The sequence below is a fragment of the Sciurus vulgaris genome (assembly GCF_902686455.1).
Source record: "Sciurus vulgaris genome assembly, chromosome: 9".
Taxonomy (NCBI): domain Eukaryota; kingdom Metazoa; phylum Chordata; class Mammalia; order Rodentia; family Sciuridae; genus Sciurus; species Sciurus vulgaris.
In genome coordinates this window covers 56,422,711-56,450,596 of record NC_136469.1, presented here as the reverse complement: position 1 = coordinate 56,450,596, position 27,886 = coordinate 56,422,711, and the positions used below count along the sequence as shown (strand labels likewise).

Sequence of the window (27,886 nt, the reverse complement as noted above, 5' to 3'; positions counted from 1 at the left end):
TGACTGAGAGAGAGGAATAGCTAGGCTTTGGACCCAAGGGGTCTGGCTCCAGATCTTGTGCATTTTGACTGGTTCACTAATGAGAACTATCTGGACAATTATAAATGCTATAATTATTTTCATGTACAATATTTTAACATGACTTTATGTACATTCATTTACGTAATTAAAAGACAAATGCTTTTCCATTCTATATCTGTTCTATAAATATTGTGTAACTTTCACACTAGAGGTAATTTTTTTTCCTTCTAAAGAAGGAACAAGCAACCTTGAACTTAATCCCTTTATTTTTCCCCATTAGAGTCATCTCTAGTCCCAACTTCTAGTAAAGCTTCATTTTTCAGAACCATTTTACTTACAAAAATCAGAAGTTTTATTATAAGTAGAGAAAAAAATTTTGATAGAGGCTTATCTCTTTTTGTAAATGCATAATACATCTTTTCTCAATGTATGTTTTACATTCTGCTTTAGAAAAGCATGATATAATAATTTATTAGTCCATAAATAAGTCATAACCAAACGTAACCTAATATAGGAACTATTTGGTAAAGGAAAAAAAGACTGACACTACAATTGTTTGTATGAAATTAGGGTATCTTTCAGCTTCCTACTGACCACACTTCATGAGTTTTTATAATAATCTCAAATTACATTAGAAAAAACAAGCAAAAAAATCACCCGATGTCACTAACTTCACAAAACCGCCATTAAAATTCTGATGTATTTTCTTCCAGAGAAAAGATTTTTTAAAACAAAGCTATTATGCTTAATTCATATAGATATGATCTGTAGAAGAATAGAAAGCAGTTTGAAATAGTCTTTTGTAATGATACTCAAGGTACATTTCAAATGTGAACTCAGTCTAGAAAGTAGTTCAGATATTATGGTTTCAAGTACAGTCTAATAGACCTAATTATTAAAAAAAAATTTGTCGGGCTGGGGTTGTGGTTCAGTGGTAGAGCACTTGCCTCACACATGTGAGGCACTGGGTTCAATTTTCAGCACCACATAAAAACAAATGAATAATAAAAAAAAGACTTCATATTCAAAAAAATTTAAAGAATTTGTCATTTATATAAGACTAAATCTACTAATTGCAAAATTTAAAATTTCTATTGAAATCAACTTAAAAAAACTGAATTGCCAGAAAGAGACACAAACAGGACTGAAAATGGGCCCTTTAAGAGGATTTAGGATAGACCTATCATTACAGTCTTCTGGTTCCCCCAGGAAACAGGGGGACACCTGGGAATCCTCAGACCCACTCATTTATTATATTGCCAATTCCCATGAACATGATACCACAAAGCACAGGAAACAAAAGTGAAAACAGATAAATATGAGTACATAAAAATCTCCTTAGAGAATATAATAACCACTATGGTGGTTATGGTGGGATGAAGATATGATGGTTAATGAGTACAGGGTTAGTGAGGAGGAGGAATAACAACTAAAGTTCTAGTATAACTATGGATGACAACTAATTGAATATTTCAAAATGGCTAGAAGAGAGGATTTTGAATGTCCCCAACACAAAGAAAGGATATATATTTCAAGCGATAGATAAGACAATTACCCTGATCTGATCATTAAACATTGTAAACATACTGAAATGTCACACTGTACCCCCTAAATACAATTATACAATTATTGTAAGTCAGCTAAAAATAAAAATAAACATAAAATATATATAAAAAATGAAAGGGGAAAAGAACTGAACAAATAAAATTAGAAATTTCTGTGTATTAAGACATAATCAAGTTGGGGACGTAGTTCAGTGGTAGAGGGACTGTCTAGGATGTGCAAGAGCCCATGTTCACTCTCCAGTATTGCAGAAGAAAAAAAAAAAAAAAAAAAAGACGTACTCAGACTGTAAAAGCCTTTAGAATGAGAAAATATTTACAAACCATATAGTTAATGAAGAGTTAATATCTAGAACATAAAAAGAAGTACAATTCAACAACAAAAATAGAAAAACCTCGTGTAAGCAATACTTAGATATTTCTCCAAAGATAAAAATGACCAATCTCCATAAGAAAATTCAAAATCACTAATACTAATGGGTATAAGGATACTGCATACCCATTAGAATGGCTACTTAAACAACAACAAAAAACAAACAAAAAGTAATGTGTTGGTGAGGATGTAGAAGAATCAGAAATAATTTTTCCCTTTTATAGTGCTAGATATCAGACACAGGGCCTTGTGCATGCTAGACAAGTATTCTACCACCAAGCTACTCTCCCTACCCAGAAATAGGCAATCCTTTGCATCAATGGTGGCAAGATTAAATGGCAAAACTACTACGAAAAACATTATGATGTTTCTTCAAGAAATTAAAAACAGAATTACCACATGATCCAGGATTCTAGTTCTGGATATACACACAAAAGAACTGAAAGCAGAGTCTCAAAGAGATATTTATACATCCATACATAATAGCAGAAAGGCAGAAGCAGTCCAAGTGTAATGACAGATGAAGTGGTAAGTAAAATGAAGTGTAAACACACAATGAAATATTATTCAGCCATAAAAAGGAAGGAAATTTGAACTCTCACACTGCAACATGGATGAAGTTTGAAGACATTATGATAAATGAAATAAGTCAATTACAAAAAAATAAAATACTTTATGACTACAGGCACATAAGGTTCCCAGAATAGTTAAATTCATAGAGATAGAGGGAAGAATGGTGACTATCAGTGCTTAGGAAGAAGGGGAAATGGAGAGTTGTTAATGGGTGTAGAGCTTAAGTACACTGCTCCCCATTATGGTGCAGGGCATCAAACCCAGGGCCTCCTACAAGCTAGGCAAGAGTTTCATCACTGAGCTACATAACCAGCCCCTACAGAGTTTCAGTTTTGCAAGATGAAAAGAGTTCTGAAGATTAGTGGTTTGATAACGTTCCAATTCATTAAACCTTTCTTAACTCTCAATTAATACTACCAAACTACAGACTTAAAAGTTAAGGTGGGAAATTTTATGTTATGTATATTGTACCACAAATTAAAAACATATTTCACCTCAAGTTTTAAAAAGTACATATATACACTGTATACTATTTCAAGTATGGATGTATGAAAGATTACTGTACTTGTCTCCAATTGAAGAACATTTAAAAATTGCAGTAGTTAATATTCTGGATTAAATGGTATGAAATATAATAATAAAATATTATTGAACATTTCGGTTGATAATATATATCTTAAGGATGTTGTGGAAAAGTAGAAATCTAAGGTAAATCAAAACTTTATAGAAAATTATAGGCAATCCTTTCTGTACTAGATCAAAATGTGAACTCTAAGCAAGTTTAGTATATAAAATTCTGAGATAAACTATTTCAGCTATAATAGTCAACCTTCCTTACCTTCTCAGCATTCAGAAGGTCTTTTAAAGACATTTAAAATATATCAAGTCTCAGAAGATATCAACTCTTCAAAGTTTGAACTGATACTTTTTTTGCATTTGCTTTGCAAATTGCAAGCAGTTTTATTTGAAGTTACTTCAAAGACAGAGTACGGTCTTGTAAAATTTTGAGTTATTACCATTGTGAATAACAAAACTGAAATTACCATGACCTATTAGGTGCTGGAGGTCAAAGAGAATGCTTATATAAAAGCATATGGAAAATTTGAAATTGAACAACCTTTACCTTTTGCTGAAATTCATCTTTTGTTTCTCCTAGGTTTTCTTCTATGAAATTCCTACACGCTTCCTCAGAAATTTTCATTTTTAGTGTATTAATTGTTTCTTGGTGTTGTTTCAAAGACTTGAGAGCATTTCGTAATTGTTCTTGAGTGTCTATGTTCTTGTTAGAGAAATAGAAAACAATTTCCATTAGAATGTGAGGCAATAATTTTATAGTTACTACTTGGTCATAGATAATAAAATGATGGGTCTGGTAACATGTTTGAAGAGGCTCCAATATTTATAAAGTTTAATCATTCAAAGTCTTACCATGTTTACAGTGTCTTGAATATCACTTTTGAGTTGGTCTCTCTCAATTTGCAGGCTCTCTTGGAGGTGTTTTAGGTCATCCTTTTCTTGGGTTAAGGTTTTCATTTCTTCTAAGGTTTTCTGAAGTTTCTCAGTAATCAGTGTTGTCTCCTTTTCTACAGCTTGCAGTCTGGAATCTCTACTTTCTAATTGTTCCTTCAGTTGTTCCATTTCATTTAACCTTTCTTGACCCTCAGTTGTTTTTTGCTGAAGTTCTTGAGTTTTGTGAAAAAGCTTTAAAATAAAAAAAGTAAATGTGACATAGTAAAAGCAGAGTTTCTGTAGCAGATAGAAATCCAACTCCAGAAGACTGAAGATGAGATCTTTGGATAGCATTTTATACCAACCTCAGTCTTCAAGGCATCCAAACTTAAACCAAGATTCTCTGCTTCTTTAGAAAGATTTCCCATTTTGAGATTCATTCTCTCATTCTCCTCAAGGACCATTTTATATTTTTGTTCACATTCCATATGGAGGGTTTTTAAATCCTGAAATTCTTGATTAGTGCTTTCATAATTCAACTGGGTAGTTGCTAGGTCATCTTTAGTTTTTCCAATTTCTTCCAGTAAACCTTGAATTCTACTCTCCTTATGAGCTACTTCAGAAAACAATTTATCTTTTTCTGATGTTATTATAGAGAGCTCTTTAGATTTTTCATGGATCTAAGGAGAAGAAATATGATTTTGGGACATATAATCTGTTAGCAACATATGATCTGCTGAATCAATTTTTAGGAAAACAAGTTTTCCTCTGTGGAAGGGGATTATTTAAATTAAGCAAATATTTGACTGAGAAAAGGAAATACTGTTACTGTTATTTTTTTAACTTGGCTTGTTTAACTTCATCTTCAATATTTTGTTTTCTAATCTCTGGGTTCTAGTAAGGATTGCATGGAGGACAGCCAGTAGAAATAATTAGGACGTGTTTTTATTTCTTTAGCTGTCATTCTAGTTTCTAACACTATCATGTGGCAGGTATTTTATGCCTTTATAAAAAGGCTTTGAATGCAGTTCAGATTTCTAAAAGCTCAATCTATTAATAATTTAAATGATGCTTTATTATTAAAATTATTATCTAAAAAGCACTGAAGCAATGAAATAATCCACATCCAGTTCATGGATAGTGTATTCATTGTGAAAAATAAGCTAAGAAGGATATGAGAAGGTGCAAGGAGACTAAAGGAGAAAAAGAAGAAGGAGGATAAATATAGTATGGTGGCTACGTTCATGGCAGATTTCCATCACTCAAAAATTAGTTTGAGGACTATTTTTCTGGATGAAAAACAGTATCTACTTTTATACTTCTTCTTCACCAAAAGGCTGAGAAGTGGTAATGACTACTTTTTAAGAGCTTACAGAATAACTGAAGAAAATGTTTCTGAGATTCTTTACTATGACGTTTGCCATAAAGTAGGTACTCAAATTCTTGTTGTTTTTTTAGAAAGGTAGAAAGGGAAAAGTTGGTAGACCCTGGACTTAAGAATCATTCCCTAGTCTGAAAGATTTATATTGATTCCTAAAGCTTTATTAGTGCTGCCTCTTTACCTTATTGCTTTCTTTTTTTAGTAGGTACACAAATTTAAAAAAAAAAAAATTTAGTTTTTTTTTTTTTAGGTATAAATGACAGTAGAGTATATTTTGACATATTATATATACATGGAGTATAACTTCCCACTATTGTGGCTGTAAATGATGTGGAGTTATATTGGTGTGTATTCACATATAAATACAGGAAAGGTATTGCTTTCTTTTATTCAACATAATGATGACTAATACCAAAAATATGAAACAACCCCCACCCCACCAAAGCTAAAGACTAAGGGTAGAACATGGAATTGTCTAAATGTGTCATTCGATGATTATAGAAATGGCTGTGACATGGCTTATGTTACCAAGTATGCTGTTAAATATATTTTGAAAGTAAATTCTTTTTCTATCTAGTAGCACAAGAATAAATTAGAAGATGGATTATATTTAGTTCCATTACTAACATGTTGAGTGTCTCCTGCCTGTTACTTAAAAATAAACTATATCAAAATAGTTCAGGCATTATTTATAAAGGTTCTTATTTCAAAACAAGGATTAATTACTTAAAAATCTGCTTACCTCTTTTCTCAGCATTTCCACTTCAGGGGGTAAAGATTTCAATTCTGACAGCAAATTCACTTCTTTCTGAAGAGCTTCATTCTCTTTAGTTTCTTCATTCAGTTCTTTCTGTAGATCAATAATCCTTCTTTCCAATTCTAAATTGCAGAGCAAATCTAGGAAGTTTTTGGTAAATTAGAGGGCCAATGTTGTCAAATAGGTAATCTAATTTTCAAAGTTCTTCAACCAACCTTTTTCAAGGTCAGGTTGAGTATATTTGAAAAGTAATTTTTATACCCTTATGATTTGAAAATGGAAGATTTCCCATTGAAAATGCAAACTTTATAAGTACTTAATTAACATCAAATAATATTAAAACTAGGTTACTAATAAAAAGTTGGTCTAGATTTTTAATCATTGGAGTATGGTTGTCAAAGCACTTAAGTACATTTCTAGATGAAGTCAGATTTGCAAAAAGAAGTCAGAAATTATAAAATACCTTTTGGAACTTTGCCATCTATAAGGGAGGTAAGTTTTGTTATTTCATTAAAAGCAGATTGTAATTCTTTGTCCAGGTCAACTTGCATCTTCTTTTTTGCTTCCAACTGGCTTTGATACAACTGAATGTCATTTTCCATTTGCTTGCAAGTGCTTGCAAGTTCTTTCTATTGGGAAAAAACATTGAAAATTCACAAAAATGTACTATTAGGACTGCTTTTCTATATTTCTACATTTTCCACAAATTATTTACCATTTTCTCTTTCAGCTCCAGATTTTCACTTCTAAGAAAGGCCGATTCTTTTTTGGCATCAAGAGCTACGGTTTCAGCATCAAACAAAGTCTGTTTCATTTGTTTTAGATCTTCAGTGTTTTCCTAGACGGACATTAAAAAGAATTCAGTGAGATCTAATTTTGATAGATATGAAAAATATTTTAGAGAACATGTACATAGACGTTATTCTTAATTGGTCAAAAAAGGGTGAAAATATGCTAATAATCCAACAAATGAAATCATGTTTTTCATAATTAAAATATTTAAAAATTCTGGTTGTATTTTCCACATTATAAAAGTAATGCATTGAAGTAAATTTAAGAAATCTGCTACTGTTTAATAAAAGGTCTAACAAACTAAAACTATTAAATAATTACTTAAATTATGGGAATACATGGATAGGCAATAGAAATAAAATTTATGAAATCATGCTCAACCAGTTTTTATTTATTTAGGGTACTGGGGGCTGTATTCGGGGGCACTTAACCACTGAGTCACATCCCCAGCTCTTTTTTGTATTTTATTTAGACACAGGGTCTTGCTGAGTAGCTTAGTGCCTCGCTGTTGCTGAGGCTGGCTTTGAACTCTTGATTCTCCAGCACGAGCCTCCTGAGCCACTGGGATTACAGGCCTATACCACCATGCCCAACGTGCTCACCTATTTACGATACACATTTTATAGTTACTTATCAATTCCAACATAAGTGCTTATTTTATGATCTTGACTATATACTTCATGATTTTTGTAAAACAACTAAAAAAATTCAAAATTTTTTGAATCACTGATTTTTCATGGAAGATTATCCCTACTTTGCATTCATTGAAAGAATGACATGATGGACTTTGTATGGATGCTTCTTTATCTGTAAAGTGCAAATAGTCCATTTCTCAGTTATAGACAGATTAAGTTGATTATAACCATGCCCAGTACATAACCCAGTGTGAACATTTACTGTGGAGACAATGATAGAGATGATATACTAAAATGCCTATATAATCTCACAAAATAAACCTGATTTTTACCGATGAGTATGACAAATCCATTTTTATATTTTCTGACTTCTGAGAGTCTATGTATTTCTGTAGATTCTTAATCTGGTCTTCTTTTTCTTTAAGCAGCTCTACTTTTGAATTTAGTTCATTCTAAAAGAATCAAAGAAGAGTGAAACAGAAGTTAACAACTTGATTTGAATTTCAAAGTATTAAAAAAGAACATATACAATTTAAAGTGACAGAAAATTAAGTTATTAATATTTAAAAATATAATTCCTCTAAATATAATTCCTCTATTTTCTGTAATCATGTTCAATTTACATGATATATATTTTATAGTTCTAGGTATTTATCAATAGAAATATCAACATGAATGCTCACCTCAAGATCTTGATTATACACTTCTGCATGCTTAACTAAATTCTTTAAGTTGGAAATTTCATGAATTAGTTGCATCTGTAAGAGTATGTGAACAGGCAACAGAGCAAACCAATAGTTAATAAAGCAAAAAAAAAAAAAAAAAAAGATAGCACTGCTTCAGAATTCAGAATCACCCAACATAAGAATTGAGAGATCAATTGTTTAAGCTACTTGCAAGAGCACCTCATTGTTTAAAAATATAAGAAATACCACCCAAACAAAACTAAACACCCACAAAACAAGGAAAGAAGAAAAAAACTCAGCATGACCCCAATACTATTATATTATCTGTTAATAAAGTTAAAATATCATTAGCAAATTAGTAAGCATCAATTTGAGGAAACAGTAAAATGGTAATCAAAATTTTACTAAATAAACTTTTAGTAGATTTTTGCTTTGTATAAGGTATGTAGAAATATATTCATCCTATTTTTTTTTCCTTACTACAAATTATCCTTGTGGCTCTACTCTGACATACTTTTCAATGAGTTGTGATTTGGAATTAGGTTTAGGTTAGGTTCATTTCATGTAATGACTTTATGATATTGTAACTGTTCATCCAAGATATAGAGGTATGAGACTATCAACTGCATCATTTTGTTATTTTCTATAGGAAATATTGGAAAGAAGGTGCTATTGCTTTATATTGCTCATATAAAAGTATAAAGGTATAAGTATTTCTATCAAATTTTCATTTCTATCAAATTATCTATAGCAGAAAATACCTGAGTACCAGAAAGTTTTGTATACAAAACAGGTAAATGGCAAGTGACTTGAGAAACATTTTCTCTTAGAGTTATTTAATCTTTATAATTGGATAAGCTCTTAAGGAATACAATAAAATTCTGATGGAATTTAAGAAAATGCGTCTTGTTTAATATTTTCTGGATGTTTAATTCGGTCTTAACTAGTTTTAGGTTTTAGACTATGCCAGAGTAGAAAGTTCATTAGGTGGCTACAGAAACATCATGAGCCACACATGCAATTTAAAACATTTTCGTAGGCATATTAAAAAAAAAAAAACAAAACCAAAAAGAAACAGGTAGAATTAACTTTAATATTTTATTTAACATACGTAAAATATTTCTCCATTAATAGATATAAAAATATTGAAATATTTTACCTTTTGTTTTTTATTCTTAAGTTAATTCAGAGTGGTTCAATTTTAAGTGCTCAATTGTCACATGGTTTATAGCTACAACACAGTCGTAGATACTTGTATTGGTTATGCTTTAAATAACAGCTTCATCTGTTATCTTTTCTTCCCTATTTCTAACTTTTATTTGCTTCTTCCTCATGTTTACCAACGAGGAAGAACCAAATAATCTTCTGAAAACCTTTAGGAAATAACCATTAAAAAAAAAAAAAAAAAAAAAAAAGTCCCACTTCTCATCTGAAACTACCCTTAGCTTATATTCTGTTTCTCATAAATAAAAAAGATTAATTTTGTAAAGATAAAGATGTAACCTCCAAATTATATATTAAGATACAGAGCATAAAGATAAAGTGAGTAAAAAGCAAATATGATCAAAACACAGGACCCGATCAACAGTTAATCCACTGTGAAATAAGAAAATGTTGAAAATTTCACCTGTAATTTTCAGCAGGTGAAATACTGACCTTAAGACAAAAATTTCTGAGTTGTAAAAATTATAAAATTAGACAAGTCAAGCTAAAATAGGTAGATGGACACAATTTTTCTTCTCTCATTGAGACTGGTGATACCTGACTTTTAAAATTCATCTCTTTAAAATTTAATATTTAAACATCCCTCTTCACTACCATGGCTTTGGTGATTTTTTGACAAAACCCGTAAGAAAACCAGAGAAATTATAACCTGTTCTGAGGCCATAATTTGACTTTTGGTCAAAATTTTATCCAAAATAAACATTTTAGGCTTCAAGATTGGGGCTTAAATCTAGATAGTTTCACTCTAGATACCATGCTCTTAATTATTACCCTATGCCACCCCCTCTCAATAAAACCCAATCTCACTGACTGAAGTCCAATATTCTTTTCAAGACATTTTACACTTTGTTAATATGCATATTTTAAAGCAAGCTGAATGAAACCCTGTGGAAAACTTAGACTTACTTTTCTGAATACCTATGAAATGTAGGAACAACTTTAATTTTTTGATAAAATGAAAATAGCTTTGGTACAGAATTCATTTTTTCTTTGAAACACAAGAGGCTAAAAACTAAATAATAATATTAAAGATTATGTTTCTTTAGGTTACTCATGTAGAAATCTGAAAGCAGTTGGCATATTTCTAGTATATCAAAGCACTGGCTTTTACTTTGGGGAAGCTCATGGGTTGCTTTACCAGTCTGAAAACAGATATGGATTTTTATTTCAGAGAAATGAATATGGGCTCAAAAATTCTACAAGATAATTTCATAGTGTTTGTAGATTCTAGGTTAAAGACATTCTGTATTAAAGAGTCCCTGAAATCTTATTGATAGGTCACAGACATGAGTGGTAGGAACATGGAACAAGAGGGGCTAATTCTACAGATTGAGCCTATGTGGTAATGTGATAACACTCCCCCTACCCACCATTTGCGTGTGTGTGTGTGTGTGTGTGTGTGTGTGTGTGTGTGTGTTGCTGGGGATTGAAGCCAGGGCCTCGTACATGCTAGGAAAGCATTCTACCACTGAGCCACATCCCGAGCCCTCAATATAATTTAGAGAAGCAATTTATACAAAGTCATCCTGGCCCTGCTCTGCCATAAGATAATGGCCCCACAACAAATAGCATATTATTCTCTTTGATAAGAGGTTGGAGGCTGGAGAGTGCAATGGCCTCAAGGTCTATAAAATGAAGTTCCAGATAAAATTGTCTGGTGTGGGCCAAGATGACCAAAAGTTGCCTTTAAGTCTTTTGCACAATATTTAATCTCATTGTAATTTTAAATTTTCATTCCTGTGGGTTTTACTTATACATTCAGAAGTAAGACATATTCAATAGAGATTTGGAAATCTGATATAATCCAACTGTCAATCAAGAGCTAGAAGAGGTGCTTGGGTAGGATTCTCCATAAATGTCCTTTAACCCCAATAAAAGCTAGGACAAAAGGAAGAGTTATCTCTCTCCTCTCTGAGAGGACACTCTCTCTCCCCTGAGGGTGTTTTCCCCTCTGGCTTCCTTCTTTTACAATCAACTTTGCTATACTTTTACTACACTGCATGCATTGCTTGAAATTTTCTCTTGTGAAGACATAAGAGCTGAGAACAAAACCTTTGATAACAGTAAAACAATTTTTGAGTGTCTAGAGTCTGATGGTTTCTGGACTAGGTTCTCTTCACATATAGCATAATATCATATGCTTAGAAAATTTGTTTTGTTTCTAAAAAACTCCATTAATTTGTTTCTCCAACTATTCTAATAGTGTTCAAACTATTTAGGAATATAAATTTTAAAGAAAAAGAAATTCATTAGGAATTAGCATCCATACATAAAACAGTCAAACAGATCTTAAAATTCCTATTGGTCTCAGTAGGAAACAGTTATGCTTGTAGATGAAATTTATAGTACACTAAAAAAAAAAAAAATTAAAAAAAATATATTGATAACTGTTTCCTCAAGACAAATCCATCAATGAGGTAGATTCATGAAAGCTTCCCCCAGATGTTTTTAATTTTTTTCTCCATTATTTAAAAATAATTATATGATACTTATTTCCATAAGATATTCCCCAGCCTGTTCCCCAGATCATACAATAATTTTTAAAACAATATAAACTAAATATTTCTTAAATTCTCTAAATTGTATGTGTGTGTGTATGAAAAGAAGCTGATCCATAATAATTCAGTATTAGAAATATCCTTAAGGAAATGATACTTTTAAAAGTATGATTTTAGTATAGTTCCATGTTACTCTATCTTACCTCTTGATCTTTCTCAGCTTTTCTTTCTAGAGCCTCAAATTCATCCAAATCATTTTTCTCTTTTAATTTCAATCCCATTTCTTCATTTTCTCTTCTCAGTTGTTCATAGTCTAATACCAGATTATCATATTTAGCACGGAGTGAGTTCAATTCACTTTCTAAGTTTTCCTATTATAAACAAATAAACAATTTTATTCAAAGGAAGTTCAAATCACATATTCTTCCTCAATTAAAATTTGGATTAGCTGAATATAATTTAACTTTGAGTCATTTGATGGTTTAGGCCATTCTCTTCTTCATATCTTTCTAATGGCCTATATTTTGGTAAACTATCTAATTTAGAATAACAGTTTATTTAAAAAGGAATAAATAAAAATCATGTAAATAAATCATAAATCAGCCTGTGCCTGACAAGGAAAGTCCAGCTGTGAAAGTAGAGTAAATACTAGGAAGCCCATTTCACCACAATAAAGCTCATTATTTAACTACGAATTGGTCTGACTTCTATTTCTCAGATGACTGTGAATTCAGGAAAGAGAAATGGACTTATATACTTCTAAATCTCTAATAGTGACTATGTTTTACCATACTTAGAGCTAAATCAGGGATTTCTTTTTTCCTTTTTTCTTCTTTAAAAACTAATTCCCCAGTTATGTCTTAAGGACACAAAGGTATTTTGACTATACTTTATAGACACAAACTAATGATAACAATAATTATCCGCACTACAAATGTATTTCAAAATTAAAATGAAACTTTCTTTAATACATTTATACAACCATATGTCTTTGAACATGAGCAATCTAGAAAGTAACTTGGAATTTGAAATTATCGACTTATTCACTACAGTATTGTTTATTGCTTAGTTTTGATAAAACTATACAGGATTGTCCTTCTGTATTTATGAATTCCTCATTCAAAGATTCAACTAGCCTCAGATTGAAAATGTAGTTAGGCCTCCAATGGTTGTCTCAATACTTTATTATTATTCCCTAAATACAGAATAACAACTACTTATACAGTATTTACATTGTATTAGGTATTATAAGGAACCTAGAGATGATTTTAAAGTATATAGGAAGATGTGCATGAGTTATATGAAAATACTAAGGCCTTTTTCTCTAACAGATTTCAGCATCTATGTGTTTTGGTATCAGTGGATACCACTGGAACCCATCCCGAGGATATGGAGTAACATCTACTTTTGTTTTTTAATATTATCTAGCAAAACTATCCCATGCTAATGTTATCATTATTTTATTGAATGCCTAAGAATTTTGACACTATAATTTTTTAAAAATTTGCTCTTTTTAATTATATATGATAGTATATTTTGACATATTTATACAAACATGGAGTATATTTTATTCTAATTAGAATCCCAGTCTTGTGGTTGCACACCATGTGGAGATTCACTGTGGTGTATTCATATGTATTCATAGGAAAGTTATGTCAGATTCATTCCACTGTCTTTCCTATTCCTGTGCCCCCTCCCTTCTGTTCATTCCCTTGTCTGATCCACTGAACTTCTAATCAGTCTTTTACCCTTATGCGGTTTTCCAAATCCAAAATGAAATTTTAAAAACATCATAGATACTAAGATTTGCTGGTAAAGAGCTAGAAGCACTACCGGCTTTATAAAATTTTTAGATTTCCCCTAAATGTCACATCCTTATCAACTAAAATATAAAAGTGAGGGAAATCTTTGTTAGAGCCTAAACTATCTCTGGTATTAAGTCAGAACTGATAATGTACTATAACAAACAAATTTAAAGAAGAGTGAAAAAGATCGTATTCTGTAAAATATATTAAGTTACCTGACTTAGTAGCTTTGTTGCTGAATTCCACTCTACCTCAGTTAATGAATCAAGAGTATTACTGAAGACATCAGACTCTAAACAGAAAGCTAAAATTTAGGGAAAAAGAAAAATTTTTCTATGAACATATGTATAACATTCCCTGATAGTCAAATTAAAAAGATTACAAAGAAAAAAAAAATTCTGACCAAAGGTTATAAGCTCATATTAGCTAATATGTCCTTAGAGTATGAATGCCAAGATAACATTAAAAACAAATGTGATAATTATATTACTTTGTGAATTAAAATAGCTGGTTAGAATTGGTGATAAAATGTAGGATCCTTAATACAATATAGGTAAGAAACATAGATTCTGAATATGAGATCTGATCACTGTAAGTAGATTTATAAATGCCCCTAAAAAATACATTATAATGCTGGAGATACAATTTTTAAAGATTCCTATATAAGTTGCCACCCTTTGAAAATTGGCAAGTTTAAGGTAGATGTTATGAATACTGTACTAATTTTATTGAATAATTAGAAGAAAAAAATAAACAAAACCACCTGACTCGTGATTCAACTATAGTGCATTATTCTTAAGAAATTTAGAAGTTTCATGAACGCTTACTTTTTCAAAATCACAAATTATTATCATAATCTCCATTGTGATCATATCTAGAATACATATATTTTTACTTAAATGTGTTTACCACAATGAGTTATAAATGTAGGCACTCACATTCATCAATTTCTCCTAACATAGTGACAGTACTCTTGTGTGTTCTTCTTGTTACATTTGCTGGCATATTAAATTCATTTACATAGTTTGAGTCCTTCGTTTTGTTAATTTTGCCAAAGCACCAGGTAACTCTTCGTTTTCTTTTAGCCTAAAGAAAAAAATAAAATCAAAATTACTTTACATAGATCTGTGTTGAGATATCATGAAACAAGGGAACTAGCTACTGTTTTTTAAAAACCATTGACTTGGTAGACTTCTTAGGTCTACTTTAATGTATTACTTGTCTAAGGACATTCTAAGATAAGAAAACATACTCGAAGTTTTCAAATCAGTGTTTAAATCCATTATAAACTTGATAAAACTATTGTTGACTTTTTTTTTTTTTTTTTTTTTTTTGGTGCTGGGGATTTAATGCAGGACCTCATACATGCTAAGCATGATTCTATCACTTAGTTACACCCCCTCAACCTCTAATTTTCATTTTTTAAACTCCCAAGTTACTGGGATTTATTTAAAGGAACTTGTTGAGTCAACCCTTTAAGATCTCTGGTTTTACACAGAAGGGACAGCTGCTATTGTTAAGACCACAGTTACCTAAAGCTAGACCTTTGCCAACCTAGCTCTAACTGGGAAGGAGCGGATAGGAGTAATTCTACAGGTAGTCCATTTGATTTTCCTTTGGTTAGTAAATCTTTCACAGGTTCAATCATAATGCTGACTGCTTTCCAATTTGCTTCTGCCAATGCTCCCCAACTTGTTACATTTTTCTTTTGGGATCATGTTCCCTCTGTTATCTGTGCATTTGTCATTTTCACAGGTGTCCTGCTCTGAGCTTCAAAGATACTCAAGTCTCTGTTTGCTTTTGCTTTTGGGGAAAATTCTCTTGACTGATTATTTGCCTCTAGTTAACCTTTTGTTTTTGCTCCTTTGTCCTCTTTCTCAATCCTTCAGGGGCCTCCAACACCTGTTTCTTATCCTACCCACCCAGTAGTCCTTACCACTGTTTGCTGCTTTCTCTTTCTATGCCTGTCTCTTCTTCTTCTTATTTTAAATTATCAGAACTTTATAATTAGACATCGTAGTTGTTTTCACTCCAACAAACTCATACATGCATGCGACTCCATTTCATGTCATGACTCCTCTCCTGTCTCCCGGACATCCTCCCTCTCCTCTTCCATTCTCCTTTCTCTACTCTAGTAGTCTTCCTTTTGCTCATCTATTTATTTATATTTGATTGGTTCTTTCTATCTATGCATAAAGGTGAAGTTCCCTGCTGTATATTTATATATGCACATAACATGATTTCTTAAGAATTCATTCTGCTCTGCTTCTCTTTACCCATCCCTCCACTCTGCCTTTTGATCTCCTTTTTTTATATTACTGATCTTCTCTCTATCTTATGTTATCCTATCTACTTCCCTCCCCCCCTTTCCTTTATTTTACTGTAGCTTTTGCATATGAGAGAAAACATTCAACCTTTGAATTTCTGAGTTTGGCTTACTTCACTTAGTATGATATTCTCCATTTCTACCCATTTACTGGCAACCATAATTTCATTCCTTTTTATGGCTGAGAACTCCATTGTGTGTGTGTGTGTGTGTGTGTGTGTATATATATCCATACATATATATATATAAAATATACATCCATATCTATATATATACACGTGTATATATATATACGTGTGTGTATATATATACACGCACACATACACAATTTCATTTATTGATGGGCATTTGGGTTGATTCTATAATTTAGCTATTGTGAACTGTGCCGCTATAAACATCGAGGTGGCTGTGCTGCTACAGTATGCCCATTTTACATCTTTTGATCTGCCTGCCTCTTAATCATGTGTTTTCCAGGTTTCGCAGTCAACATTCTTCTCTCGACCCTTCCTGGGTATAAGTATCATCTCAACATATTTGATTCTCTTAACAATCCTATGAGTTAGGATCTTTTACTGTATCCTTTTTTATAGATAAGCTGGGTGTCCAAAAAGTGGGGGAAGCTGTATAAGGTTGTTCAATCAATTGGTAGTAGAGCCTATCCAGGCAACCACTGCACCATGTAGCTTCTTAAGAGTAGCTCTCTTCCCCAGGACACATTGCCTGCTTTCATGCCTCACTGCATATTACCCTTCTACTTAACATAGGCAGCTCTTTCCACAGTCTACATTGCGAAGTCCAGTCATATATAAAGCCTCGTTTCCAATGATCCTCAGCTTAATTCCATTTGCTCCCAAAGCCACACCTGAATCTTATCATTATCTGAAACTAATAAACTTAGATCTCCCACTCATCATAGTTGCTATCCTTCTTCCTCATTTATTCAATACCATTTTAACTGGTTAGCTTAATAGGGACTTTCTTCCTGACAGCTCTCTCTTGATTCTCATATCATCATCTTAGAGTCCATAGGTCATTACTTCAATTATGTTGACATTAGAGGTCAATATTCTCGAAATCCCTGTCCTTCACACCTACACCACACACTGTACACTCAGATGAATTATGCTGCCTTCTGAACCTGTATTAGCCTTCTGCGCACTGCTAAGTCACACAGCCAGACATCAGTTGGATCCTTTATGCTGTCTGGCAGGACTTCTCTGCCCATTGTCAGCTGTCTTTTTCATTCTCTACAAGGGCCAGATTATTCTGAACTCTTGGTATATCTGTAAACTTGTGATTCTATCTACCACACACCAGATGGCACCAAATGCCATTACACCAGAAAACGTGAACCTATTTCACGAAGAAAATATAAAACTAAACTTACAAAAGTACAACTTGAATTGATACCTATCCTTTCCTCTGTACTCTCTAAAATTCAAGAAATTGCTGTTTTGTACAGGGGTAGCTCCTTCTACCATATTTGAGAGTCCATCTCTTTCATCTATCTCAACTCACAGTAAGGCAGCTTTCATCCTCACCACATAACTTAAATTATTTTTACAAGGGTGCTCATTATTCCTAAATTCAAAGAGTTTTTGTCTATTATTTAACTTCTTGGCAGAATGTGACACCAACGACCACTCCTTCCCTGAAATATTCTCTTCCCAGCTACCATATTCTTCTGGTTTCCTTCTTCTCCCTAGAGCTAACCCTGGGCCCCTTTAAGGGATTCTTCTTTTTCTACCTTTATCTAAAAAGTTTCTTGGGGTTTTGTCCTTGTCACTCTGAGCTTTTCATTCTCAGCTTGCTCACAGAAGCAGCTCATCTCTTTCCATGATTTCAATTTGGATCTGTAGGAGCATGTACCCAAACTGATTACATGGCCCATCTTCCACACTATTTCCATATGTTGCAATTTCAATGCCTGACATCTCAAAAACAAGATATTCCAAGCATGTCTACTGTTTTTTATTGTCACTTAACAAATTCTGCTACCAGTTTCCTAGGAGGCTAAGCAATACTTTTGCATCACTCTGGATACCTTTTTATTCCTTTCTCTGCTCCTGACATTCAATCACCAAGTCCACCAGACAAACAGCCCTCCAATTTATCCAATTTGCTCCCTCTCCAGGGCCACATTTCTTGTCAGGGACCAACTATTCTGACATGAATAGTAGTCATGCTTTTCCTGCAATTCTGACATCATGTACAAGGCTCTTGTTATGTCCTTAGCATAATGTCACATCCAAATATCACATTATAGTTTAATATCACTTGGCCACCAGAACATTTTCAGTCCAAAGAATGCATCATGTATTTTCACAGCTCCAAGTTTTTGGCTATGTAGGTCTTTTCCTGAAACACTCCTCCCTGAGTAATGGGGTTACTTTCTATTCACACTCAGTCAACCAATAGTTCTTGAATGTCTCTTCTACACTTAGTATAATGACTTGTACATAGTGCCTATTAACAATATTAATAGCTTACATTTACTAAATTTGCTGTGTGGGAAGAATTGTGTTAGGCACACTCTATGAATTATCTTACTTAATTCTCACAACAACCCTATGAGGTGAATGTTAAGCTGTGCCACAGATAAGGAAATTACAGCAAAAGGAATTAAAGAAATTGGCCAATGTCAAGAGTTGGGAACTGACGGAATTGGAATTCAAATCCAGTCAGTTTAGGTTCAGGATCCATTCTCCTAGTCATAACATCATACCCAATGAAAAGCACACAAATAAGCTAGAATTTTGATCACTACATTGATTTATATTCTACATAAATTTTCCTGTAGCTAGATTAATACTTCTGTTTCTTTAAACAAAAATACTTCCCTAGTGACCCATGATTCCCAATCATTTGTATATTACAAATAGATTTTTTTAACTGTATTTTAGACTTCTTGAATAAGAATTGCTACATGTGGGAGTTAGGAATAGGAAATTTTTCATGAACATCTTAGGCAGTATTGATATATAGGCAAACATAAAATGTTCTGGGTTTCTTGAATATGTTGTATAAAGGAATAAGAAGTGCAAAACTATATAATGAATAAACAGAAATGCCTATTCTATTTTCTACCACATTTAGGCTGTTATCTTTTAAATTTTACCTTTAATTCCTGTTGTGATGTGAGAGAAGAAGAAGTCACTAGCATTCGTGTTAAGTTTTGAATTTTTTCATCCTGTACTTTTTGAAGTAAATCTTTTTCATCCAAAAGTTGGGCCAATTGGTCTTTTTCCATTTCTTGGGCCCGAGTCTTTATATTTACCTGTAATGTAATAATGGATTATGTTAATAATAAATAATAAATGGGTTGAGAGTGGTGATGGAGGATAGGAGAGCAGTTACTGAGATATAGGGGTCTCTGATGACCTCATGGCTGTGGCATGACTGGTTCCTGGCAATGTTTCTGTGCACGGGAACAGGATGTCTAGCTGCTGCAGCAATGCCCTGGATGAGGAGGCTCTGTGCAAGAGCCCTATCAGTTCTAACCTTGATCTCAGGCACGCACCTTCTGGGAAGGAAAGAATTCTTATGATAGACAACCACAATGTTTCACCATCTCCGCTTCTCCAGTTCCTGCCTGCCTTATAGTAACTTTAAACAATGGACTTTCTTGAGAGCTACACAAAGCTTCTAACATTGCACTTTGCAACTGTGGATTGAAACTGTGGAAAAGCTATACAGGACGTCCTAGTTTCTATAACTTTTCTGAATACAAAGAATAATGGTTGCATAGTCTTTAACGTGATAATGAGACATTATATAAATAAAGATTGCTGGCGTAACTCTTTAGACCTGCATCTCCATCAGAGAGTAGGCTCCACCTGATCCCAGCTTAATCTTCAAGATCTGTGTCTGTGAATCTTTATTTTCCAATCCCTCTCTGCCCCTCGCAGAACTTGAGAGTTTGGTCGTGCTGATCACGACATAAATGTAGCTAGATTTTAAAACTTGAAAGTAGCTTAAAAATAGAATATGAAATATATATGTGATCTCAGAGAATTTGAGTTTTTTTGAAATAAAATATACTCTAAGTGCAGAACTCCAACATGCAGTTACTATAATTAATAATTTCTCAAACTTATAATAAAAAGCAAATTAGACATTTCTTCTCATGTCTCTATTCTATATGCCACGTAAAATATAAGAACATTGTTAAAACAGTTCTATTAATTGCTATCAATATATGAATAACAGGCATAAACCAGAAAAGTTAAAAATCTGTTTGCCAACAGCCAAGGTACACATGTACTTTTTCATCTTGTAAGACTGTTCAATATCTTCTTAGATAATTTTTTTTTTTTTTTTTTATAAGATTTTTAGGAGAATCTTACAAAGCAAAGCAGCAGCAGAGGTTGTGGGCTGTGTCCTCTTGCTGTCCTGCAGTGAGGCAACCTCAGGTCATGAATAGAGAGCTGGAGGAAGGGCCTAGAGCCTGTGTCACTTTACAATGACGCATTGGAAACACAGAAGCTTTGGGAGAGATCTAGACACCTGTGAGACAGTGGGGCTTCAGAGGAGATGAGATGTCTTAGAGAGGGGGCCTCTGCTGTGTTCAGCCTCTGGGGTAGCCTGAAGCCTCTGTTTTAAAAGGGGAAGGAAAGAACCTCCAGAAGACTCTGGATTTTTATCTTCTCAGGTTCTAAGCCAATATTTTTAGCACGTCCTTGTTTCAAGTAGGAACAACTTCAAAATGCATCAAGAGGACACAGAAGCCAACTTGGAGGAGCTCCCAACAGTCATATCAGAGACAATTTAAGTAACAAGAAAAAAAAAAGATGATAGTAATGGATTATAACCCATGGACTAAAATAAGAATCCAAGAGTCCATAATGATTGAATAAATAAATAAATTTTCCTTACAGTAGATTTCCAACTAATAAATGTTGGATGAAGGAATGGTGAAAATAGAAAATCAATTTGACAAACACCATAGACATCATTGTTTAAGACAAGAATCATTAATAAATGCTTAAATTTGATGAGACAAGATAGTTTCAGAGTACCAAAGTTTCTCCCCATAACACATATATTCATTGCAAGAGAGAAGGGAAACTTTTTAGAGGAGACCTAGCAGACAGCTCCTTAACAAATGATTAAGGTTAACAGCAGTAATTAACTACATTGATACCATGTGCTTCTCAGTGAGACCCACTGAATGTCACTTTTGTGGTATTCTTGACAAAATATGGCTCATAACCTAAATTGAATCATGAGGAAAGACATTCTTCAAAACAACTGGTCAACACTCTTCAAACAGGTCAAAGCCATTGGGAGGACAAACAAAATAAAAGATCCATAGGAAACATGACAACTAAATCCAACATGTAATTCTGAATTAGACCTTGGACCAGAAAGGATATTAGTGGAACAGCTGATGAAATCTGATATATATTGAACAATAGTACTGAATCAATGTTAATTTTTTAAAAGATCACTAAAATTAGACTTTTACAAAATATGGGACCATGATTAAAACAAACCAATTAGAATGATAGGTTGATTATGCTCTATTATCAGGTTGTTACCTAAAGGGTTATAAGAGGAATTCAGTAAAATGTGAAAATACAGAAGGCAGTTTTAAGTAACCATACATGGCCTTTCTTTTCAACCTAATTCAATATATATTTGTGAAAATTTTTAAGAAAGTATTTCTACTTGACTCATTTGAAAAAAAATGTTAAGGCTTGCTCTCTGGAAATGAAAAAAAAATTCAAAATAATTTTAAAAAACCAAATTTTTCAATTTACAGTAAAGTTAAAATTTTTATGAGATGATTTCTTCTTAGTTAAAAACTATTTGTTTTAAACTTAAGTTGTAGTAACACAGATATTCAAGAATTTAAAATTTTGGGGGGCAAATCTCCATCACTCTAAGTTTTATTTATTGAAATAAATGATCCATACATACCTCCTCTAACTGTTTTTTAAGATCCACTATTTCCTTTCTATATCTCTTTAGGAGAGCTTCATCACTTGATACCTCATTAACATAAGGAGTATTCTTCATGTATTTAGCAGTGCTAGCAAACTGGGAAAAAAATACAAAAGTATAAAATGCTTAATACTAAAATAAATTATAATAATTAATAACATTTAAGTTTCCTATAATCAAGTTCCTCTGAAAACAATAAATCAAAACAAACTCCTCCCAGTTGGCTTAATACTTCTGAATATGGGGTGCACTCTGTCCTTTTAACAATGCTCTGTAACTTACTATAGTCAAGAGTTTCAGGAGAGCTGAAAAAATATCTTGAAGATAGATGCAATAGAGAACCTATAAACACTGGCTTATTGGAATCCCATCCACCCCTCCAGGATGCTTCCTGTACTCTAAAACTCCTCTTCCAGATGAAAGTATCTCCTCTTCCTTTAAACTGTTAGCCACTTAACTACTAATCCAAGGCAATCATGTTGGAAGACAAATCTTATCTGCTCTATAAATTCTGTGAAGTCAGGAATGTTATTTTCTATCTTTTACCACTGGCAGGACCTTATTCCAGTGCTCAATAGCTATTTAAATCCATGTTTTGAGTATGAGTACTAGAGGTAACTTTAAGTGGGAACAAGGTGACCATTAAATAATATTGAATTCTTCATTGAGAAAGCTTTTGCACTGATGTTTTTCATTTTTCCTTTCCTTCATTTTTAACAGAAAATGTTGGCTTTCAGCTGAGAAGCAAGGCAGGCAACAGCTAGTAGAAATTCAAGACCTATATTGTTTTATACACACACACATATACATACAAAACTATATATATTATTTTGGTTACTTTTTATTAGTGGTAAGTAATCCTAGTTTTTCATTCATAGGACTGATACATTTTTCTTTTATCATAAATTAAGTACAAAAAGTAAGTTATTTGAAGAAATTATCAAGTCAATTAGTCAAAATAACACTGAATGTGGCAAAAATTGTGGAGGTGGGATACAAATGACTGAAGTCTTAGAAAATTAAGGAATGCTATTTAGTAGATAATATATCAATTTTATTACAAGTGTGTTATTTCAATTAAAAAAAGTACACCAAATTTTAGATGTTTTTCTTCTTAAAGTTCTCTGTATTAAGTTGAGATATTAAAAAAAAAAAAAAAAAAAAATCAAACTCACCTGGAGAGTAGTAAGGGTTTCATCAAAAGATACTGGAGTAATTGTGCAGATAATACGTGTTTTTGCATTTCCTCCCAAAGAGTTCTGAAGAATTCGTGTTAATTTGCTATCTCGATAATTTATGAAACCACTTAACAAGAAATAAGTTTGGGAAGAAAAAGATTAAGAAAGTTTTTAATTATAAAAGTGGTTGGTTTTTAACAGAACACTTAATTTTAAAATTAATTCTTTATAGGATTATTTTAATTAATCAAAACTACTAATTAAAACATACAATAGAAAGTATTTTCAGTAGATCAGTCATATGTATTAGAAGTTATGCTCACAGAATCCCAAAAGCTTTTGAATATGTGGAAGAATACAAACTCTAGTGTTACTGAAATGTTTTAATTTTCAACCTAATGAGAAACCTGAGCAAAGTGTACGTGTGTAATGGGATAAACTTACCCAATTTGGCCATCACTAAGTTTCTTGATTACTTGTCCCAGAATAAATAAGCTTCGATTTATATTACAGCCTTCTTTGAGTCGCACACCTGTATTTATTTAAAAAAAAAAAAAAAATCAAAATTGACTCCCCCCAACTAGATGACTTATTTATTAGTAAATGATAAGAGAAATTAGACATCAAAGAGTCAGATGCTAAAATTTGTGCTTTGGTTTGGACCTGAGCACACCTTTAATATAATTAGTAGGTGTTCTCTTCCTATGCCTTCTACCAATTAAGTGAATCAGAATAGTTATTATCTGAGAGAAACAGCAGTAAGAAAAAAATTACTAAGAATGAGAAGGGACTACTTGGGAGGATGAGGCAGGAGGTCACAAGTACCAGGTCACCTGGTTAGTCTATTTTTAATTTTTCCATACACATTTTAAAATAAGCATACCTAGTTTAAACAATAAAAAAAAATAGATTCTTGATGTTTTTATTAGGATTGTATTAAATCCAGAAATTAACATAGAAGAACTGGCATTTTTGTGACTTTGAATCTTCTCATTTAAGTGTGCTTTTCCATTTTTACAAACAGTTCTCTATAATTCAGGGCTGATTTAAATTTTTCTTTACATCAGTTCTGCGCAATCTGTTGAGTTTCCTAGTTGAGATATCAGGTTTTCCTATGTGTCATATCTTTTACATTACTAATGTGAATAACTTTTGTCCACATATCATTCTAACTGGTTTTGTTTATAAGAGTTATTGATACCTATATATTAATTTTGTACATGCCTCCTTTCCTTGGCTTTTCATGTGTTTTATTACACATTTAAGGAGAACTGGACAAAATAGCCAATTTTGCCATGAGAAATTAGATCCCATGCAGTTGAATTTGCCTGTAATGTTAAGATTCTCCCTGGATAGATATGTATGGACAATATGCAATATTATTTTTCACATAGTAGGAAAGCCTCCTTTTCTTTTCAATGCTAACCTTTTTTAATCCACATGAACTTTGAAAGGGCAAAGGTGCAAAGAAAGAATCTGTACATACTTATTGTAATATCCTAGAATCAGAATGTTAGTACTGGAAAGATGCCTCCTATTATCGTCCTTCCTTTCTTTTATTTTTTGTACTAGGGATTGAACCCAGGAGCACTTTACCAACAAGCTAAGTTCCCAGCCCTTTTTATTTTTTGAAACAGGGTCTTGCTAAGTTGTTTACAGCTTTGCTAAATCGCTGAGGTTGGCTTTGAACTTGCAAGCCTCCTGCCTCAGCCTCCCGAGCTACTGGGATTACAGGCATGTACCACTATGCTCAGCTACCTTTCTTAATAACCTTACTAATTATAAAAATTTAGATAGTTTTCATAGGATTCTCATGGGCTTTCTAGCAATATGATCCTATTAATTACATAATTTTAGTTCTTTAATATATGCTATAATAGTTCAAAGAAAATAATTAACCAGATACAGATGCTGATTTTTGTGTTAGGGACTTTTAACAGAAAATTATTATTCATTTATCAGCTTTAAAAAATGCTGGGGCTGGGGAGATAGCTCAGTTGGTAGAGTGCTTGCCTTGTAAGCACAAGACCCTGGGTTTGATCCCCAGCAACCAAAAAAAAAAAAAAAGCTGTAGTATTTTTATCTCATAAAATAGGAAGGCATTAAGACTAATTTATTTTACTAGTTCTCATTACCTTCAGCTCCTGTTTGAGCAGCTCTTTCACTGCCTGCAAGATCAACCAAATTCTGTAGGACAAATAAAAATAAACCATTAGGAAGGATAATTTGAAATAATAAATTCCAAACTACTGAAAGAACATTTTAAATTCAAGGCATATCTGAATGTTCCATCTAAATTCTCATGTTTCTTCTTGAAATAACATATCATCTTGAGTCAAAGTAGACTCTACATGTTGTTTTTATGTAGAAAGGGAAGTGTGGTGTAGTTGGTGAACTTAAGTAGGAATAACACAGGCTAAGAGAACCAGTGATCACATTATGCAGGGCTTTTTAAGCAAGACTAAGAATTCCGGGTTTCCTAACACAATGGGAAGCCACTGGAGGGTTTTACAGTAGGGATTCAACTCTCTGAAGGATCAACTGTGCTCTTGAGTAGATAATGGATTGGAGAAGGACAGGAGTGGCAGCAGGCAGTCAGGATAGGAGGCTGGTAGAGGAATCCAGGTGAGATGATGGCATCTTGGGCTAGAGGCAGCAATGGAAATTATCTGTATATTAAGTAGCAGAGGAATATGTTCTTAATTATTTTAAGCTCAGAGCCCAGCACTGTGCCCACAGCATGAGAAAGGCTCTGTATATATTCTGAATGCATTAAAAGAAAGAGCTTTAAGTTATTTATTTCTCTGTGGAGATTTTCAGGGTATAGGCAAATAACTACGTACCACTGTTCTAAGATACTTTCTTCTCTAAAATAATCAGAAGTCTAATGATTCCTTATATAGTATCCACTATAGACGATTTAGATTCATAATAAAAAGCGAAGTGGTTAAGGAGTGAAGAAGCATGAGTGAAGTCATGACGTGGGAACAAGCACTCCTATCCAAGGACACCAAAAGGCCCCATCTTTGAGACAGGAACTCACGTGGAGTAGAAGGAAGAAGAGCTAGATTGGTTAACAGAGGTCAGATCTTATTCAAGAAGTGACATAACAAAAGCAGTACAGTGCTTAGATACATGTCAAACCTATACATAACAGACTGAAGAAGGAAGACCAGGGTCCTGAAGGTCAGGTACCAGAGATCAATATAGTAATTCAAGAGAAATGAGGATCTAAATGAATATACCACAGGAATGTACCCAAAGGGAATTAATAAGAAATATTATTCAGCCATAAAGAAGAATAAAATTATGGCATTTGCAGATAAATGGATGGAGTTGGAGAATACCATGCTAAGTGAAATAAGCCAATCCCCAAAAACCAAAGGCCGAATGATTTCTCTGATAAGTAGATGATGATACATAATGGGGGTGGGGTGGATAAGGCAAGAATGGAGGAAGGATGGACTGTATAGAGGAATATGGGTGTGGGGAGAGGACAGGGTAAGGAAAGATAATAGAATGAGACAAACATCATTACCCTATGTACACATATGATTACATGTGACTCTACTTTGTGTACAGAGAAATTAAAGTTGTACCCCATTTGTGTACAATGAATCAAAATAACAGTAATAATAATAAAAAGAAATGAGACAACGGGACAAAGGAAAATGACAAAAAAGATTAATTGAATTAGAATTAAAACTGACATAGGTTTCCAGCCTACTTGACCAGGATTATGCTGGATTTCCTGGAAAAATGGGAATAGTCACTACTGTAGTAAGAAATTAATTTTACATATTCCATAATTTGAGATAACAGTGGGATGCACAATTACAGTAATCTCAGAGACTGTAGATAAAAATTTGGCAATCTTCAATACAGAAATGGTGACAAAATATCTGAGAGCAAGAATCTGAAGTAAGAAAGGCCACAGAGCACGTCTAAGTTTTTGTTAGAAGGGCAGAAGAAAAAAACACAGAAGGGAATGGAGAAGAATTAGAGCTGAGAGAACCTGGATATTATCATTCCCTCAAGGCCAGGAGACAATAAGGAAAGGGTCACCTACAAAGAGTTAGAAGGTGATTATTCAAGGATCACTTCTTTCCAAGAAGACTCTTACAGGAAGTGGGTAGGCTGAAGGGATGCCCCAGATAGTATCCAAGAATCACAGACAACAGAACGTTGAGGAAGGTGAGAAAAATCACCAAATACTGCACTGAATACATTAGGAGTGTCTAAGAGAAAAGTTAAAATTATAATAACAAATCACCAGAGTTGGAAGAAGTTAGATTTTTGTTGATGTTGTTGTTAAAGTGAAACAATATTAAAGTCTACTAAAATAAGAGATACACTTTTTACACCAAAAATAAATTAAAGTTAGAACTGGATAGTAAGAATTTTCTTTCATGAAATCTGAAACTAAATAAACATACCATTGATTAATTTTTCCCTGTAGTTTTCAAATTAAATAAGGTAATCTTAAATCACATCCCAAATCAGGCTAAAGAATTTAGGCCTTGCAAAGCAATTCTTAGTGAGAAAAGTGAAGCAGGAGGCACCATAATACCAGATCTCAAAATCTACAGAGGTACAGTAACAAAAACAGCATGACATTGGCATTAATATAGGTATGAAGTCCAATGGAATAGAAGACACAAAAATAAACCCAATAAATGT

General features: G+C 32.9%; 1 protein-coding gene across 5 annotated transcripts in view; it reads right to left on the bottom strand.

The window, feature by feature from the left end:
• Positions 1 to 27,886, bottom strand: part of CENPE (centromere protein E) — a 69,985-nt gene that overhangs the window by 34,070 nt on the left and 8,029 nt on the right. For 4 of the 5 annotated variants that reach the window (XM_079154222.1, XM_079154225.1, XM_079154224.1 and 1 more), the window contains exons 9-24: positions 25,342 to 25,393; positions 23,651 to 23,738; positions 23,204 to 23,333; positions 22,005 to 22,124; positions 19,201 to 19,359; positions 14,695 to 14,842; positions 13,972 to 14,060; positions 12,155 to 12,322; positions 8,227 to 8,301; positions 7,876 to 7,995; positions 6,832 to 6,954; positions 6,580 to 6,745; positions 6,102 to 6,256; positions 4,344 to 4,658; positions 3,958 to 4,230; positions 3,653 to 3,808 (exon numbers count right to left, since the gene is read on the bottom strand). In XM_079154222.1, coding sequence (XP_079010348.1) covers positions 3,653 to 3,808; positions 3,958 to 4,230; positions 4,344 to 4,658; positions 6,102 to 6,256; positions 6,580 to 6,745; positions 6,832 to 6,954; positions 7,876 to 7,995; positions 8,227 to 8,301; positions 12,155 to 12,322; positions 13,972 to 14,060; positions 14,695 to 14,842; positions 19,201 to 19,359; positions 22,005 to 22,124; positions 23,204 to 23,333; positions 23,651 to 23,738; positions 25,342 to 25,393 — 2,337 coding nt within the window. The remainder of the gene's footprint in view (positions 1 to 3,652; positions 3,809 to 3,957; positions 4,231 to 4,343; positions 4,659 to 6,101; positions 6,257 to 6,579; positions 6,746 to 6,831; positions 6,955 to 7,875; positions 7,996 to 8,226; positions 8,302 to 12,154; positions 12,323 to 13,971; positions 14,061 to 14,694; positions 14,843 to 19,200; positions 19,360 to 22,004; positions 22,125 to 23,203; positions 23,334 to 23,650; positions 23,739 to 25,341; positions 25,394 to 27,886) is intronic. The other variant, XM_079154223.1, reaches the window with a different exon arrangement.